We start from the raw sequence: 18,150 nt of genomic DNA on the forward strand, positions 1-18,150 counted from the left end.
ATAGATAGATGGGACATAGATAGGACATAATTGTCAAGCACAGAAATGGCAAACTCTGACAAAAGCAGAAAGGGTTGTTAGGAGCATTGACATTTATTAGGAGCAATAAATCACACTGCAAGACGTACTCAGCTATAGATCCAGAACAACAGATCTGCAATTATGAGAAAACAGCGACTGCCTATATTGGGAACTTATTTGTGTCAGTATATTTAGACATTGGAGAAATGTACTAGTCTTAGATCATTTGGACATGCAGTGGTTTCAATTTCCAAACATGAATCCAGGACATCTCTAGACATTCAGGTAACTACTAAGTTAGGAAGGCCATAGATAATGAAGTTGAAAGCTGAGGGTGAATTCCAGCATGGGGCAGCCTCTGATTGGAGAAGAGAGAATAAGCAAACAATTAATAAAAATATAACTCTTCAAGCATGCTCAGAGACCTAAAAAATGGAAGGTCCTTTAAACTTGTATTTGTAAAAAAGTAACATCTATAGCCTACATGTTAATTCTGCATACTGATGTTCATTTCCAAATACTGAACCAGTGTTAAAATCTCTCCTGTACGATCGACATCCTGCTGCACCTGTGATTACATTCATTTGCCACTGCTGTCTTTTCAATAAGTGATCCTACGTCTGATTGTGTCTAAACAGCCAGATAGATTCATTATTTTGAGTTGTGCATGACTCTGTTGGCCCAGTCTCAGTTCTACAGAGCCACTACAGAAAACTGAACCTCATTCATAATTGTTTTTCACCCGATTGGTTTTTTTGTTTTGTTTTCTCTTTACCAGAGTTGGCTGACATCAACTCTAATGTGCAGTTTTATTACTTAGCATGTATTACGATTGCCAGTAATTTTCATGTAGAAGAAATTAATTCATTTTTATCTGTGCTCTGTGATGTGCTTCAGTTAATGACTACACCGAGAAACAGGCAGGACACCGCTAACACTAATGTCATGATTTGAAGGTTTCCAAAGCAAATGAAGTACTTGCCTTTATCAGACGTGAGCACACACATCCATACTAAATGTCATTTAATGTACCCTTGCTGCATTTGATAGTAAACTAGTTACATTTACAACAGCACTCCAAAGTTTCCACTTGGGATCAATGGTGACATGATTCATCTGAAGAAATTAAAGTAAAAATCAAGACATACTAATAAAACAAGCACACAACCTAGCACATACCCACACACACACCCTGACATGCCCATACAGCCTTCCACACACACACACACACACCACACACACACACACACACGCACACACACACACACACTCCTCTGAAACATAGTCACCTCTTTTAGTGATCTCTGTTATACTCATCCGTAAAGTATGAACAGCCTGGCCAGACATCAGTCCTGTTTTCAGAAGATCTGCATAATAGTGACACGAATGTGTGCACACACACACACACACACACACGTGCACACACACACACACGTGCACACACGCACACACATACATCAACAATCTATAAATCCATTAGTGCTCTCGGAGGTCTTGTTTGTGTATTCCATGCAAGTGATGTACTGTGAATGTGAATATATGTCTTGTATTTTTTATCATACACAAGACCTACTCTCCATGATGGCTGCTATGTTGTGAGCATTAGTCCTGGCATTGCTGGACCACTGGTTGAGCATAACAGAGCGAACTCCACACATGGTGAGCAGATACACACATTGTAATGGAGTCTCCAGAGCCAGCTGGGGCTTACTAGAGAGAGGAATGGGAGGAGGAGAGGGGGAGAGAGAGAAAGAAAGAGAAATGAAGAGATAAAGAGCAGCTGATTAGTGCTGGATGGTTCACATCGACATTCTACACCAAGAGTAGGAGGTGGGAACCTACGTACGTTAATTCTGCCATGAGTGAATTCTCTTACTACACATAATGTATTTAATCTCACCTCTTCTGGGCATCCTGATGACACTGATGCAATATAGTCGTGTCATTATGAACTAGATCGAAGAGCATAGCCAGCTGGCATTCTGAAGAGTGGATTGTGCATAAAGAAAAGATCACAACAGAGCGACATAGAGCATTAGCTATAAGCTTAGTAAAGCTGTTCAGTATGACGAGTTCATTACTGGGCAAACATATTGAATAATAAAATGTCTGCATAACTTAGTATAGTTAGTTTTGCAGACAATGAAGGTTGGAAATCTGATCTTTAAATATTGGTCTTGTGTTTAAGATTATGCTATTTAAACATAAGGCTATTACATCCTGTGTGGGATAAAGCCATGTAAGGACATGAAATTGTACGCAAAGATAATGCACAGCATGGGAATTGCCATGCAGGTAATTTAGCTGACAAAAACTCCCAAAACTAATGTGTAGTCAAATAATATCAAATGCAATTGATTGGCTATTATGAGTCCTGAGTGACTGTTTAGGACATAGGTGTCAAACTCAAGGCCCGCAGGCCATATCAGGCCCCAAATATTATTATATCTGGCCAGCGAGATCATTTTACATTAATCTATTATTATTGCTATTAACACAAGAAGCGCTGTGCTTCATTTACATGCTTATACCTATAGGCACGGAGGGCCAATCATTTGACCTGGTGACAACAGTTGCCGTCCCGAATAATTTCATGATACTGGGAACATTTCTGCATTATTCACGTCTGTTACTGTCTGCAACACGATTGTAACGTCAAAGCTAGCCCTTAACAATGGCAAAATGAAACTTTGAAAACCGATGGGAGGCTGAGTATATTGTGGCGTCGTGTTCATAGCGTTACAGTTCATAATTAGGGGGCAACTTAGTCACCCTTATGGTGATTGCTGGCTGGGTTTAAGGAGTCGGTTTGTTTTAGCTGTAAAGCAGTTTTCTCTCTCTCGCTCGATATTGTTTTTCTGTTTAAAAGACCTGGTATCGTGGTGGGTTTAATAAACGGTTAAAATGAGCAATTTCCGTACCTCTGGGTTCTTCACAACATGTTTATTAACATTTCGGGTAAACCCGCATGTCTTATTTGTGGAGCTAATGTGGCTGTAATTAAGGAATTTAATCTAGAACGGCACTTCGAGAAAAACATCAGGACAAGCTGAAAAACCTGAATGCAGACCAGAAGCTACAGACAGTAGAACAGTTAAAGAAGTTAAAGAAGTTTGCCCTGCGACCTAAAGTGTGCTTTGAGTTTTGGCAAATGAGTTTGATACCCCCGGTGCAATTGAGTTTGACACTCCTGGTTTAGGAGAATATTATGAAAGGCCAAGAGTCTGCAAGGCTAAAGACCCAAACACCACTGCATTCATCTTCATTACTGACTGCTAACTGTAAAATAAACAGAAAGTCCAAACAATAAAGCCTCATTGATTTTACAGTACTCAGGCTATGGCTGTTTATAATGACTCCCATTTTAATTAATCCCAGGCCAGGCTGGCCTCTAGATTTTGTAGCTCCCTCATCCCCAATAAATAGAGGACACAAATGTTCAAAATATTATCAATGTTAATCCCTGTCTGTTACCTCGGAACAATGTAAATGTACATAGAATTACATGTCAGTGTATAAAAGATTTTATTGTAATAAAGTATGCAGTGTGCATAATAAAGAAATCCAGTGTACTGTTAAAGGCATTTTCTGCATATAAAGAGAGAATCAAAGTATGTGTGTTGTTTTCCTCTGAGAGGTTAATGATGGAGGATGATGAAACATGGTGTGTTATTTGATATGCGCTGCCCTTTGATAAAGCCAGTTTGATCCGGATAGATAAAACGGGATGTAACTCTTTCATGTGTTTCTCATAACTTTGAGGTCTGTATTGATTACACTGGAATGCAGTAACTGGAATATTGAGTTGAGTCCTTATTTGTCAGACGTAATTCTGATATTAGTGCAGTATTCATCTGTGGTAGAATGAAACGGTCTTTTTTCACCACCATTTTCATGAATTGAGAAAGACAGTGCAGTACTTCTATGGTTCCTATGTGGTTTTTAATTATGAGTAAAAACTTTTGTTGTACTTTTCAAAAGATTCAAGATTTCAAAAGTAAAATAAATAGCTATTGGAAAAATAACTTTTATTATTTGATGTGGGACAGAGCTAACATAATCCTTGTTGATTCACAGAACAAAAAAGATGAAGGATGCAGAGACATACCAGTTAAGTTAAGGGTGGCGAGTCTGGCAGGCGATATGTGTGCGAGAAAGTGTCCAGTACCGTAGAAGACAAAAGAACTGCAGTTGGGTAACAGATGCTCCAGCTCTGCAGGACTGAGAGAAAACACTACTGACGTCACGTCTCAGAAAGGTGAGGTGAGTCTTGGTATGCAGGCACACGTGCGTTTGTGTGCTCCTCACCTGTAGACATGCTCATTGCCGATGACCCCTTCCCAGAGAGCTGTGAACTGTGGTGAGTACATCTCTAGAATTTTCCTCATTCTCTCTGCTGGACTGCTCCAATCTGTAGTATTGGATACCCATCAAAAATTCAATTTATATCTATGGTTAATGGCATAGCATAAGTTGCAACAAGAAAAGAAAAAACAAACACGCATGGAAATGTCGCTGATTAATGAATAGCCTCCAAATAATCAAGAACCTGATGTTTTATGGAAGTAGCATGCAGATGAGGGAATAAACCCACAGGGATTCTCAATATCCTGAGCTATGATTGCATGATCCGACAGTGCCCTATATATGAAAACATAGTTTAATAAAATTGCTTAGAAATGGCTTTATAACGATCAACCACCCCTTAAATGTCTTGGGGGCCAAACGCATGATGAGTAAAGTGAAGACAGGGAAGGTGCTATGTTGGACAGCCCCCGTATAGCAGAGACTTAGCAAACAGAGCATTAATCAACGTGACAGGTCTACTAGTTCAGCCATCATTCTGTAGTAAAGCCACTCTGCAGGCTTCTCACATAATAATGCTGTAGACATGGTCCTGTAAATCCAGCTCAGCCCAGAGTTCCTCTTTCAATCACAGCAAGGGCAGGCAGAGGGCAATAAACATAAATATGAGCACAACTAAATCCTCACAAGGCTATGGCCCTATTGGTTACTTAAGCTTTCAATAGTGATTTTCTTTATGGCTAGTGCTGGCTGATGAGGCAGTGAGAACAGAATAAGACTGCTCAAGGACTGCTAAAAGAATCAGCTCACTGAATTGATGAGGGTCCTGTTTCCCAAAAGCATCAAGACTTAAATGGGAAAGCAACTGGTCAGTGATGTTCTTGTGCTACAATTGAACGAAGGGAATGTTGGGAAATCTGGAGCAGTTCATTTCACTTTATTATTGTTTAATTTCCCAACAACGTTTGCAAGAACAAAGAGATGTCATCTGTGGTACAGGATCCAGCTACTGGTTCCGACATTCCTAATCAAACAGGAGATATTTTGAAGCATTTTTGTGTAATTACTTTTTGAGGTCATCAACTAATTTCACCCCACAACAACATCCAACTGATGAACATGTTTGACATGAATGTCATCATCAGTTGTTGTGTAGTTTAGTGTCTATCATTAATGTGATGTCTAGCCTCATAATATGGTTTCTCTTGATTGCAGTCTCAAACTTGCTCAGTTTAATTTGTGTAGACTCCTATTTAGAGCATACTGGGTTTTGACAGCACAAACATCTTACCCCTGTCTCCTCCATCACTGTATGGATCAGTAATATCTGTAGGTGTGTTAAAGAATTATTGGTGAATAAAGTGGAATTCACCTTCATGACCAAACTGAAATTGCTAAATCATTCCATCAAGATTACCAGTTACAACGCGGCAAATTCTATGAACCATACATGGGCCTATTAAAATGAGATTTTCACCACAGCTAGTGGTGAAAACTTGTGGTGAAAACTTGGGCTGCTACTTAGTAATAGTCATCTATTAAAATAGTTCCACAGCAAAATGCCAATGCTGTTGTGATATTAATAGTAAGCGTACAGAGAAGGGTCAGGATACATTTGAAGTTGTGCATGTTTACTGGCAGAGTGTGAGGAGGCAGGACACGGTTCACTGGTGCCTGAACGAGACAGACAAAATACACAGAGCAAAAGTTTAGACACACAGCTCCGTCTATGAAACTGAAATTAAAAAGGAAGACTTCTTAGCACTTGTGAAAGGAGTTCTGGATGAAACTGAAGTGAAAGACAGGGAGGTAAAAAAAACCCCACTGGGCATCCAACCACAGTATCATTAAAGACAGCACATTTAATCATTCATTATGTGGATGAGATTTAAAAGCAAGGGCCAGTGAAATAACTGACTGCTGTGGGGAAAGGTAAGAGTAATATTCCATCACTATACATATCAGCTGCTGCCAGATTCATTATGTTTGCTCACCACTTTGATGGCTTTGCTTTGATCTCCCTTCCCCTTGGCTGCCTTGCCACTTCTGGTCTCCTTTTTAGTGTCACTTTCAACTGCCATAAACAGGAAATAGTGTTAGAACCACAAATGACCGTCTGGGTCAGGAGCTGAAATGACACACCATTAGTTCTTTTCAGCAAGCAACATTAATAATAACTAACTATAAGGCCATTACTAATCCTCAGACTGCCTATGACATTTAGCATCAGTGAGTGAGTAAAGGTTTTGAGGCGTGGCAGTAGTGCATGGGTAATCCCAGCCCAGATATTCAATCACATCAATAATGTCAAAGATATTGACATACCATAGAATCCAACATTTCATGTGGTGTGGACAAAGGACAACAGGGGGAATGAGACAAAAAAATAAATAACGTAATATATCAGAAGAATATATGCCATTACTGTAATTCATCCAGTAAATTCCAAGTAAAATATAGTAAATAGCCGAATAATAAATTGCTCCTTTGTTGAGCAACCCTTGGCCCTATGTCTTCTTGACATAATGGTAAACCACTGAAGTCAAAATTATAGTAAGGAGTTTCATTTTTCATTTTTAGGAGTTCCTGCAACTGTATACTAGGGAAATCCAAACATAATGGGTATGAATGCGTATACTTCTATTATGTGTTTACAACGGCCACACAAATCAACATCTTTACAAATGCCCACACACAAACTGCTTGTCTTCAGTGTTAGACTTGAATCGGATTTGGTGTTGCACTCATCTGAACTGAATCATTGTGTTCACTGGCAGTATGGTGGTGTAAATCATTGTGTTCACTGGCAGTATGGTGGTGTAAATCATTGTGTTCACTGGGTTGATATGTGGTAGAGAAGTTAACTAAATGACCTGATCTATTACCCTGATCTTTTAAAAACATAATTCAATCACTTTTGAATGAAGAAAAACTTGCAAATATCACCTAGTTGCATGTATCAGGACAATGAGCACATCTCTCTAATTTAAGTCTACCAATTGAGGTGATAGACGATTACAGGGTATCATTTTGGACAGGTCTTTCCCCCTGATCCTGTAGCTACCTTGATCCTGAGCAGTCTGGTGGTTAGGGAACCGGTCTTGTGATCAGAGGGTTGTGGGCTCAATACCTTTGAGCAAGGCACTTAACCCCCCACAGCTCCCCGGGTGCTGGCTTAGAGCTGCCCACTGCTCTGAGCAAGTGTGCACCACGGCCCCCTAGTGATCACTAGTGTGTGTGTGTGTTTTCACTGCACAGATGGGTAAATGCAGAGGACTAATTCCGATTGGGGTGAAAATCATAATATGACAAATAAACTTAATTTTACAATACATAACCTTCATGCAACCGAGATTTACTGCATACATTACTTTAATGGAATTCACAAACTAGTGAAAACTATTCAGGCCTATGGTTCCATATTGGGCCTAAAATGTTCTAATCAGCTAGGTCTAGGCCTCTAGGCCATGATGAGGCTTTGTGATGCCCTGTGTACTGTCATGCTGTCAGAAATATCTGGAGAACATAAGTAAGTTCCCTCAGCTTCTTCAGCCCACAGCCTACCAGTTACACTGAGTTCTCACAGTGTCCAGAGCCCTGGAGTAACAGAAATACATTATTTTATAAATAGGGCAATTATCCAGTTCAGTAGTATTTCCAGAAATGTTCAGCCAGAAATTAGTTTGAGCTTAGTTACAGCTTCTCACGTTAAAGTGAGAGCTTCTCATTTGACAGTGTACACACACAGGAGTTGGAAAGGGATACATTAATTATGCTAAATAAGAGTTAAAACCCCTGCCCCATATACACCATGGCATATTTCAATTTTAAAAGATTACAGGGATGTAAATCCTGACTGCATAGTGCCTGTTACAAAACTCTCATTAGCACAGCATTTTTAACTGGGGGCTTTGTGAGCAAGGATCAGGGGTAAAAAGATTAACAAACGTCAGATGGAAATTCATCAGGATGTAGTATGACCTTCCTTAAAAAGTCTCATTTATGATCCACAGTAATGTTCTTCTTTCACATGCTTAGTTGGATCAGTTCATACTGTAATCTTGTAAACACTGTGCCACTCTACATGCCAATAGCTGTGAACAAAATGGAACCTTTAAGGAACTTCTGAAACTCCAGAACCTTCTTGGGAATTGAGTGCAAATATGACTACAATATCCAAGAGAAAATACTATCTATGTCACACATAGCTAAACAACAAAGCTAACCCATCTAATATGTTGGTCACTGAGAAGACTATAATTTACTCTTACAATTGGCCATCGCAAGCAGCAGCAGATGGTTAATGAATTGATAACAATTTAAAGCCATTCTGTACAATCAGTTGAGTGTAAGAAGCTTAAAGCATTGATGTTTCATGTTTTGTATGATCCCATAGTAGTTAAACTTTCTCTGATGTTGTAGATGAAATATCTCTTGCATGTCCTTTTCCCCCTAGGGTGCCATTTAGGACTAATCATATTTGTTCCATTATATCATTATAACAGTGCTGTAAAAAACACCTTTACACCTTCACCTGTGCTATCTAAAGGGTTTAGAAGATCAGAAGAGACACAGTATGTCTGTAGTTTTGTATGCTGAAAGGAGCTATGTGGAAAGTTGGACCCCAGGAGCTTCCATCCAGGAGCCTCGTGTTAGGGGCCTCAGGACGGTGCTGCTGCCTCACCTGGCTCATCTGTCTGGAGGCGTGTGTGGAAGACCTGCAAGGAGAAGTCCCGCGACACCGAGCCAATCCTCTCCCCCTGCAGAATGGCCAGAGCCTCTAACGGTAGCTCCAACAGCATCCTGTCTGCTAAAACCACCACGCTCTCTGCATGCTCTGGAGATGAGGCTTCAGAACACACACACACACACATGTAAACATGTAGCACTACAAGTTTAATGTGTCCATATCTTAGACAGCCATGCCTGCTCTGTCCTGCAGAGAACACCCTAGCCAGAGAAGGTCAGGAAATCGGTCTGCGTTTTACATAGTTCTAAGATACTTTAGTATGCAGTTGAGCTGTGCTGACACTGGCCCTGGGTTCTGTCCAAACATGCTAGCAGGGCTTCTATTACTACCGGGTGGGGCTGTACCCGAGGTGCCTCTCTCCTTCTTGTTTTTGGGCAGTGGTGCCTCATCTGTGGGGATGGATGGAGGGTGTTGGCTGAAAGGGGGAGATAAGAAGGAGGAAGGATCAGTGTGGGAGGAGGGGGAATATACCAAAGTGCAGTGGAAATGAAAGTGAAAATAGTGTGTGAGTGGAGGGAGAAGAGACAGCCTTGGGGAAAACGAGGACTCAGGTCAAACAGAGCTCTAACAGACAAGTACATACATCTGCACACACACACACACACACACACACACACACACACACACACACACACACACAACCATTTACTTATTTTCAACAAGCTGATATTTACTGGGAACTGCGGATCAATGCAAAGATCTTTTTGAGTCACCTGATTTCAACCAGAACAAAAATCCAAACAAACAGTGACACACATTTATCATCTAGGCCTACAGACACTGGGTTAAATCTGAGGGGACAGTCAACTTTCTTATTTGTGTGTGTGTGTGTGTGTGTGTGTGTGTGTGTGTGTGTGTGTGTGTGTGTGTGTGTTCCTGAGTATACCTGAAACATGAGAAGTCAAGCTGTGAAAGGACAGGATGCAGATAGTCCTCCATTTCTTCTACTATGGCTTGAAAATGTACTCTCAACTCTGTGTCTGTGTCTTCCTGTACAAAGCATAGGTGCACACAGACCTTGGAGCTGGAGCGAAGAGGATATGCTTATTCACCGAGTGACAAAGTGTCATACATCATGACATAAGTAATGTTTCATACAATTTCACATTGTGTTGTTTTGAAACAAAACACACTGTCAGGTAAAAGTGATTGTTATTTATGATTTATTATATTGGCCAGTTTGGCCAATGTAGATGCAAATACCCACAGATTAAAGCTGTTCTGCAATATGGATGCAAGTAACCTTGAGTGAAAGCTGACGCTATAGTGTAATGGTCACTGTTGATGTCAAATCCAGTGTGGTTCAATACAAGACTGTCACTGTCCAATTGCTTAAGTGCTGTAGTGTATCCATCATCTTTCTATCATATCTACAGATGGGAAGCGTTAGAGTGTGTATGTGTGAGTGATAACACTTGTGTGTGCATGTGTGTGTGTGAGTGAGTGAGCAATAATACAGGCCGCATATTAAGCTCTTCCACTGCTGCCGTTTGCTGGCGGGATTCTTTGAGCTGAGTGTGTGTACAGAGGCGTCTGAAGGCCAGGGCCCGGTCTCGGAGCCGCAGTAGAACCGAAGGTTGGACTTGGGCCTTGGCCACTGTGGTGCAGACTAACCCTCCTGCAGCAGAACACAAACCTGTAAGATTCACAGCAACCCCATGGCAGAGGTCAAAGGTCACTGAGCCTGTTACGCTACTGGAGAAAAAGCCTGACGATGTCCCCCCCCATAACACTCGGCCTCCACTGAGCAGCCCCAGCAGGGGACCGTTTCCCTCACAAATGAAAACATGGTGTGTGCAACGAACAGGACATGGTAAGGAAGTGTAGAAAGAGAAGAGAGAGACAGGAATTATACCTGCAGCCTGCAGACTCTTTCCTTTCTGAATCTCTGTGGCTTTTGTCTTCTCATAGAAAGCCCCATACAGTACAGATCTGCAGAAAGGAGAGGACACTGGCTCATCCTGCAGGGCCCCAGGTGTTAACATGGTGAAAGTGCCCTCATCAGTACATACTCATTACTTCCAGGTAAGTAGAAGTTAATGGTGCGTGAGAGACAGAGAGAGCTGCTGCATGTGCACATGTAACAATACAATGAATACACAATTCAGTCAGAACTGGTTGACAGAAGAACTGTAGTGCACGCAGCTGGTTGGTTTTCCACTGACCTCCAGCATGACCTCACCTGTCGTCAGAGTGCTGCAGGAGCAGGAGTTTCAGGTTGGCTGGCATTTCTCCCAGGAAGCTCATGTGGTTGGGGTTAACCGTCCCGTGCAGGTAGGCCTGGACAGCCGGAGCGTAAGCAGAGTGTGAACATGTGCGAGTCCTGTTAGTCTGTAGAGCTCATTTAGGTGGAGAACTGAACTGGACACCTGTTGTGGGTGCTGTTATGTACTGAACTGGAGGCGAAACCATGGATGTGAAATATTTAGTTCACCTTTTTCAGTGAAATGAAGCGTAGCATAGAAACAAGACAGTTTGGAGAAGTGGAACTAGATGTTTTTTTCCATAAAAACCACTACCACAAATCTCCAGTCAGCTTATACTAACACCGGCTCCAGTTAAAAGAAGTGTATTTGATCTCATAAAGATACTAGCTCTTTGTGTAAGGCGTGTGTTCAGGGAGCTGCACCTTGGAGAGTGAGAAGAGTGTGTTGTGGACCGCAGAGAGCAGGCCGGCCTGTGGGGATGCCTGCAGGCTCCTGTGCAGGCCCAGCAGCGCGGCCAGCTGAGACTGTCCACCATCAGAACAAGCCACACGCAGCACGTTGGCCATCTCAACACAGCACATACAGCTCTGGGAGTGACAGAAAGGGGCAGGCTTCAGTCAAACATCTCGCACACACACAGAATCCACCCCCGCACCTAAAACACAGTGTGTATGCAGAAAACCCGGTAGAAAGCCATAGTCTCTGGTGTGATTTAATGGACTAGGCAGTCAACACTACAAACACGCTGGCCTTCTAGGGGAAACGAGTCGATCACACTGCACGGGGGGGCCGGTCTGCTTGCGTTTCTGCCGTGGCGGCACCCGCTCTCACCTGTAGCAGGGCGAGGTACTGGCCGGATGTGGCGGGGTCGGCCGCTCCGTGGCACTCCAGCAGGTCGATGCAGACCTGAGAGAGCAGCTGGGGGAGGTTGTGCTGCAGCGCCATGTTCAGGGCCTGGCCCAACCTCTCACGGGCCTGGGACAGCACCTGCTCCACCACCCTACGCTCACCCTGTGGACACAGGGCTGCCTGTTAATGGAGGAGACGCCACCTACTGGGGAGCAGCTGTAGGGCTGCGTGTGTGGATGCATGTGAGATGTTTCGTCAGCCCCAGGTTTCATTTATTCATTGACATATACAGGCATTTGGCAGATGTATAACTGAGGCAACGGACAATACAAGCAGATATGTCAGAATGGCAAAAAATGTGGCTAGGATACATACATACATACATATATATATATATATATATATATATATATATATTTTTTTTTATGGTCCACCTCCACCCCCCATCTTTGGAGGACAACTTTTTTTTTATGTACAGATCAAATGACAATTATTAACAACTCTCTATAATATAGTGATAACAAATATGTAAAGTGATCATTATTGGGGTTAGATGGACCATAAGACTATAGAATATAGAAAAGAGGGGAAAAGAAAAGAGGGGGAGAGAAAGAATAAAAAGGGAAAAGACAGATGGGCAGGGAGAAAAAAAAAAAAAAAAACAGCTCAAATGACCACTGCAAAGAAGAGCAGAACGTATACCCAAGACATATAGTATAAATGACTGTGATGTATGTGTATATTTGAGTGTGTGTTAATGTGCAACCTAAAAGTGCAACATAGGATAACAAGGATGTACAGAATGTACTTACCAGCAAGGGTAGAACGCTGCGACAACATTCCCCCAGAGGACAGAGGTATGCAGAGAAAGACCCGGGAATCCCACCCGCCCATGGCCCCCCCAGGAGCTGTGGAGTCCCAGGGCCGAACTCCCTAGTGACCCCCGCCCCAGCAGGTGGGAGAGGGAGACCCCGGACAGCCCCCCCCCCCAGCCAAGGAGCGGTCCAGGGGAACCAGAGGAAACAGAGCCCCCCCCCATGATAAAGTGCTAACTAGCCTAAAAGTACACTTTAAGTAGCAAACTGTCATTTTGTTCTGCTGAGATTCAAAAGTACCTCTTCTCAGGACTTCGTAAAGTAGCACAGCACACATTCATACTACATAGCTTGTATCTCTCATTGACAACTTTTTTCATTCATTCACACTTGACTAAATAGACATGCTTAATAACTAAGCAAAATATCCATTACTGAACATACTTAAACATAGAATAGGTTATGTGATACAAAAGGGCTTCAATCCATTCTAGTCACGTGTATTTTTCCTAAACTGGGATGTGGAAATGTATTTGTGTACCTGCAGGTCTGCAATTTTGGCAGCATTTTCTCTCCTCTGCACCGAGCTCCTCCCCACAGCCCCACTGTTCTCCTCTGTCTCCTCCTCTTCCTCCACTCCCCTCTCTTCTGTCTCCTCCTCATCCTCCACTCCCTTCTCCTCTGCCTCCTCCTCTTCCTCCACTCCCCTCTCCTCTGGTGTATTCTCCACCTGCTGACACAAGGACAAACACTGCCACCCAGAGCAAGCCGTCCAGTCGGGGGTTTTCTTAGTGGAGGAGTTGCAATGACAAGAATTGTACACACAAACGTGGGCATAATGGATTGTTCACATTGGGGCTAATGTAATAATAAGACACAGAACTGTGCAAAAAAAGATTGGAACTGATGCTGAGAATGAAATTAAGACTAATTTCAGATAATGATAGCCTACAGTCCTTTCTGATTTGTCTTAAATATTTATGACAACATATGCTGGGATGTTTAAGAATTGCCTTACAATGTTAGTTCTTTAGTGAATGTATAAGTTAATGAATGTCTTCTATACTGCAGCCACAAATGTGGCAGGTGTACCGTGTCTGGTCCATTCCACATGCTAACAGAACGCAGCGGGTCTTTCTGTAGTGCTGACAGCTTCAGACATTTTCCCAGCATGCCAAGGGAGCGTGCTGTGGTCTCCCTGCAGTCTAGTGAGAGAGACTGGATCGCAGACAGCTGGGTCAAAGCCATCTCAGCCACAGACCGAGTCACAGTTAGCCACTCCTGCAGGTAGGACAGAGCAGACTTAGTAAAGCCCATATCAAGGATACCGCATATTTACAGGACTGCGTGCTGAGTCTCATGCCATGAAACCCTCCCACTAAAACAGGAAGCTTTTATTTAAAGTTAGAATCAAGGACTGGAAAAGGCATTTTTGTTTACATCAATCTTAATGTATCAATGATTCTCTAGAACAACAATATTTTTCCTACAACTACCATGTTACACCGAATGTCCCAAAGCAGTCGGGGGTAACTGCAATGTTAATGTTTACAGATTGATCTTTATTGGAGCCGTCTTTATTGGTAGCCTCGGGTAAAGGTTTTCTGCAGCTGCTGATCAGTGCAACACATCTGTTAGTAGGTATTTCATTCATTTGAACCACTCCTCACTCCTCAAACCTTGACGTTCCACACACTGCAGTCTGCCAATCTGCTGTAGATTGTCAGCGTGCAGCTTCTGAATCCACTTGTGTCTTAGTGACTACAGGCCACCATTACCCTGTGTGCTCCACAGCTGTTTGGGGTTGGCCTGCTGCTTGGTTTTGCCCAAACACACTATGCAAATATATACCACAAGATTCAACTTTCTTCTCATTTATCTGCAGGTTAGTGTGGCTTGAGTGACTCTCACTTGGAGCATCTACGCGTATTTATTATTATTTTTTAAAGTTCTCTGTTCCTACTTTCCCAATAGCACCACATTCATATAGAGTTTCAAGACTCAAATGGGTTTTCATGGTTTTGAGTCTATCCATGTAGAGCCCCATCAAGTGTAAACACTGTCTGCTGATTCTTTTATAAACCGCAGTGACCCATATAGAATTCTGTTGTAACGAGCAGGTAATTAAACATTGTATTTTGTGATTTTATAATGTGCTAAGGCAGGTCAAACACACAGATACATTTACCAGAACACCTCTATTCACCTTCTTTTCAAGAGGACAGGCTTTAAATGATTTGTTCAGTCATGTGTGATGCACTAGCTATGTGGAGGCCTCATCACGACTTCATGCAGATTCATGAAACATTCATTAACTATTCATGCAGATAATTTTAAAAATCAAAAAAATGTTGGTAACTGTATTTTTTAAAACCTTTTCTTTTACTTAGATGTATTTTCACTCCAAACTCCAGACAGTACTAATACTAGTGTTCACTAAGCCTTCAAATACTGCTCACTGATGAATACATGAATAGTAATTGTCACAATTGTCCAATCTTTTGCCAAAGAGCGATTTGATACTGACAGGGTTCCAAGCGGCGCTTCGAGCCCGAAGCACGCGTGTGTCCCTCACCTCCTCCAGAGCGTTTAGGTCGGCAGTGCTTCTGAGGTAGGCCTCCACGGCTCTCTCCCCACTGCTCTGACTGCTGCTGCCTAGGACCTGACGTGTCTCCTCCTCACACTGCATCTCCAGCACCAGCAGAGCCAGGTCAACTAGAGCCAACCTAAAACGCACACACTCACGCAGGGCGGGCAGGCTACAGTGCCCATCCTGGACACACACCAGCATGCAGGATGAGAGGCAGACACACACACACACACACACACACACACACACGATCATCACCATCATTTAGTAATAAGCCGATGTTTAAAATAAAAACACAATATTAAAAATTAGTAGACATATGTGAATTCTTTTACCAGTGATTTAGCATTAACAGTCCACTGCCTGTAATGTACTACATACTGACAGTGGTAGGAAGCAGATATTAGCTGTGAGTTTGTATATTTGTGTGTTGCGAGTTGTGAATTCACTGCGAGAGTGCAGTGGTCCCATGATACTAAGATACACGCATGGGCATGAGCACACATACTCAATAAGAGAGAAAGAGAGAGAGAGAGATGGAGAGACAGAGAAAGAGTCTTAATAATCCTGTCTGAAAATGTAGGACAGTACCTGCAAGTCATGAATAGGGCAAACAAAGTAAGAAAGAGAGAAAGAAGGCCAATCTCACACCTGGACCATCAGCACACACAAACCCACAAAAATCTAAACATAGCCCTCCTGTGGTCAGCTGGAAAGTATTTGCACATATTTAACACCAATATTCTGTCCATTCATTTCTAACTTTCTCAGTTTCCAGCAGTTGAATGAAGCACCTAGAAGCAGACATGTAATCTGTGACTAAAGACAACATTTGCTCAGTGTTTGTAGTTCAGGTCACATCTAGTATTCTCTGGGCCTTTCTGCAAAATACACACATTCGTGCTGGTATTAAAGACACCAGTTATCAACTGGAAATCTGTAGAGGGAATCACAGTTTGTTCTTTTGGGGGGAGGGGAGTTTACTGGGGAAACAGCACCACCTGCTGAGGATAAAAGGTGCAAGCTCATAGTGCAAAGGGTTTAACTAATTATATATTGGTCATTGAGTATGTGGTTCAGAGCCAAAGTAAAGTTGATTCTATCTGTAATGATCCATCAGCACATGTCTGCCTCTTGCACTAATTCACTTCAAACTTTCCTAAATAAACACAATTAATGTTACAGAACTGCTGGATTCCTTTTTCTTCATTCATGTGGTCAAATTAAATTAAAAAGACTGGGAACACAGTAGGAGTCTAATTGGTTTAGCAATTCAAATTTTCCCAGACAGCTTGAATGTTTATATCCTCATTTTACAAGCATGACCACCCAGAGTGTTCAGCAAATAATTAGGTCAGAAAAATAAGACTACAATGGGAGAGCAGCATAAGACAAAATGAGTATTGGAGTTATGTACTGGAGACAGTGCTGTGAGGTCAACTTGTCCAAGTGGAACAGACGTGGGTCAGTGATTTCGAATCAAATCACATTTTACCAATCTTACAGCAGCAATTACAGCAGCCTTACAGCAAGTCCCATTAGATTTCCAGATTTCAACAATAGATTCACATGTCAAAACCACCGTACCATTAGAGCCAATTAGTGATTCTCATTAGGTCCAGCATTTAGAACTTGAGAAGACTATTCTCCCTCCTGGCTTGTGTATATGGAGCACTGTTTACTAACATGGGAGAGGCAGCAAACACAGAATTGGGTTGATGAGACCCACAGTCCCTCTGCATGCTTCATGGCCAAAGTACCTCATGAGGTGAGAGAAGGCGGAGGCAACAGGAAAGCACTTCTTCCTGATTGGCCAAAGCCTGCTGTGTGAGTGACAGGGCTGTGAGCAGGTGCTGCTGTGTCTCTTCTTTGGTGGACGTGAGCGTGGCCAGAATTCTTCATGAAATCAAAAAACAAAACAAGACAGTCAAACTAAGATAGCTCAGAAAAACGTGTCAAGGAATGTACAAAGAACCGAGGGCTACAGTCCCCTCAAACAGGCCTAATGATGCCCAAGACACCAAAGCCATCTTAACTAGTATGGTTATACCATATGCATTATATTTACTTTTGTTTAACCATATTTAACTATTACCAACAAGGAAAGTGCCCAATATTAAATTGTTTTTGTATAGAATCTAGTGCATGAAGTATTATTTCAAGACCAAAGAGATACAAAGTCACTAAAGAAAGATGAAAGCTGGTGTTCTGGACCTCAGAGTATTGGCCCGCTCCAGAGTGGTGTGTGCAGCATGCGTCCTGTAGCCGAGTTCGAGCAGAGAGGCAGCGCTGTGTTCCAAAGTGTCACACACCCCCCTGAGTGCCTCCACCGTCTCAGGGACACGGCTGCTGTGTGCAGGCCCCAGCGCGTGGCGACACAGGACCGCACCTCTGCAGAGACGACATTGAGAGTGCAGGCAAATGTACATGCATGCAAACACACAAACACACAGACACACGTGCGCGCACACACACGCCCTTACGTGGCCTGTAGCGATGCGATGTAGAAACGGAGGACTGGAGCTCGATTCCGCCGCTGCTCCAGTGCTGAAGTAAGCAGCGTCACGGCCCTGTCTGTGATCTGCCACACCTGGGGAGCAGACACCTTGTGCA

General features: G+C 42.6%; 1 protein-coding gene across 6 annotated transcripts in view; it reads right to left on the reverse strand.

Moving 5' to 3' along the window:
• Positions 1-91: 91 nt before the first annotated feature.
• cfap46 (cilia and flagella associated protein 46) overlaps positions 92-18,150 on the reverse strand; it is a 53,473-nt gene continuing 35,414 nt past the window's right edge. The window contains exons 37-59 of one of the 6 annotated variants that reach the window (XM_076974627.1): positions 18,021-18,127; positions 17,752-17,928; positions 17,298-17,433; positions 15,523-15,720; positions 14,040-14,228; positions 13,489-13,680; positions 12,115-12,294; positions 11,706-11,870; positions 11,259-11,356; positions 10,932-11,008; positions 10,534-10,712; positions 9,963-10,066; positions 9,406-9,491; positions 9,011-9,175; positions 6,321-6,400; positions 5,940-6,000; positions 5,618-5,653; positions 4,330-4,432; positions 4,130-4,242; positions 1,922-2,003; positions 1,595-1,731; positions 1,311-1,388; positions 92-379 (exon numbers count right to left, since the gene is read on the reverse strand). In XM_076974627.1, the coding sequence (XP_076830742.1) occupies positions 303-379; positions 1,311-1,388; positions 1,595-1,731; positions 1,922-2,003; positions 4,130-4,242; positions 4,330-4,432; positions 5,618-5,653; positions 5,940-6,000; positions 6,321-6,400; positions 9,011-9,175; positions 9,406-9,491; positions 9,963-10,066; positions 10,534-10,712; positions 10,932-11,008; positions 11,259-11,356; positions 11,706-11,870; positions 12,115-12,294; positions 13,489-13,680; positions 14,040-14,228; positions 15,523-15,720; positions 17,298-17,433; positions 17,752-17,928; positions 18,021-18,127 (2,820 nt within the window). In that variant the 3' untranslated portion in view covers positions 92-302. The other 5 variants (XM_076974628.1, XM_076974624.1, XM_076974626.1 and 2 more) reach the window with 5 other exon arrangements.

This window comes from Brachyhypopomus gauderio, chromosome 15, assembly GCF_052324685.1.
Source record: "Brachyhypopomus gauderio isolate BG-103 chromosome 15, BGAUD_0.2, whole genome shotgun sequence".
NCBI lineage: Eukaryota > Metazoa > Chordata > Actinopteri > Gymnotiformes > Hypopomidae > Brachyhypopomus > Brachyhypopomus gauderio.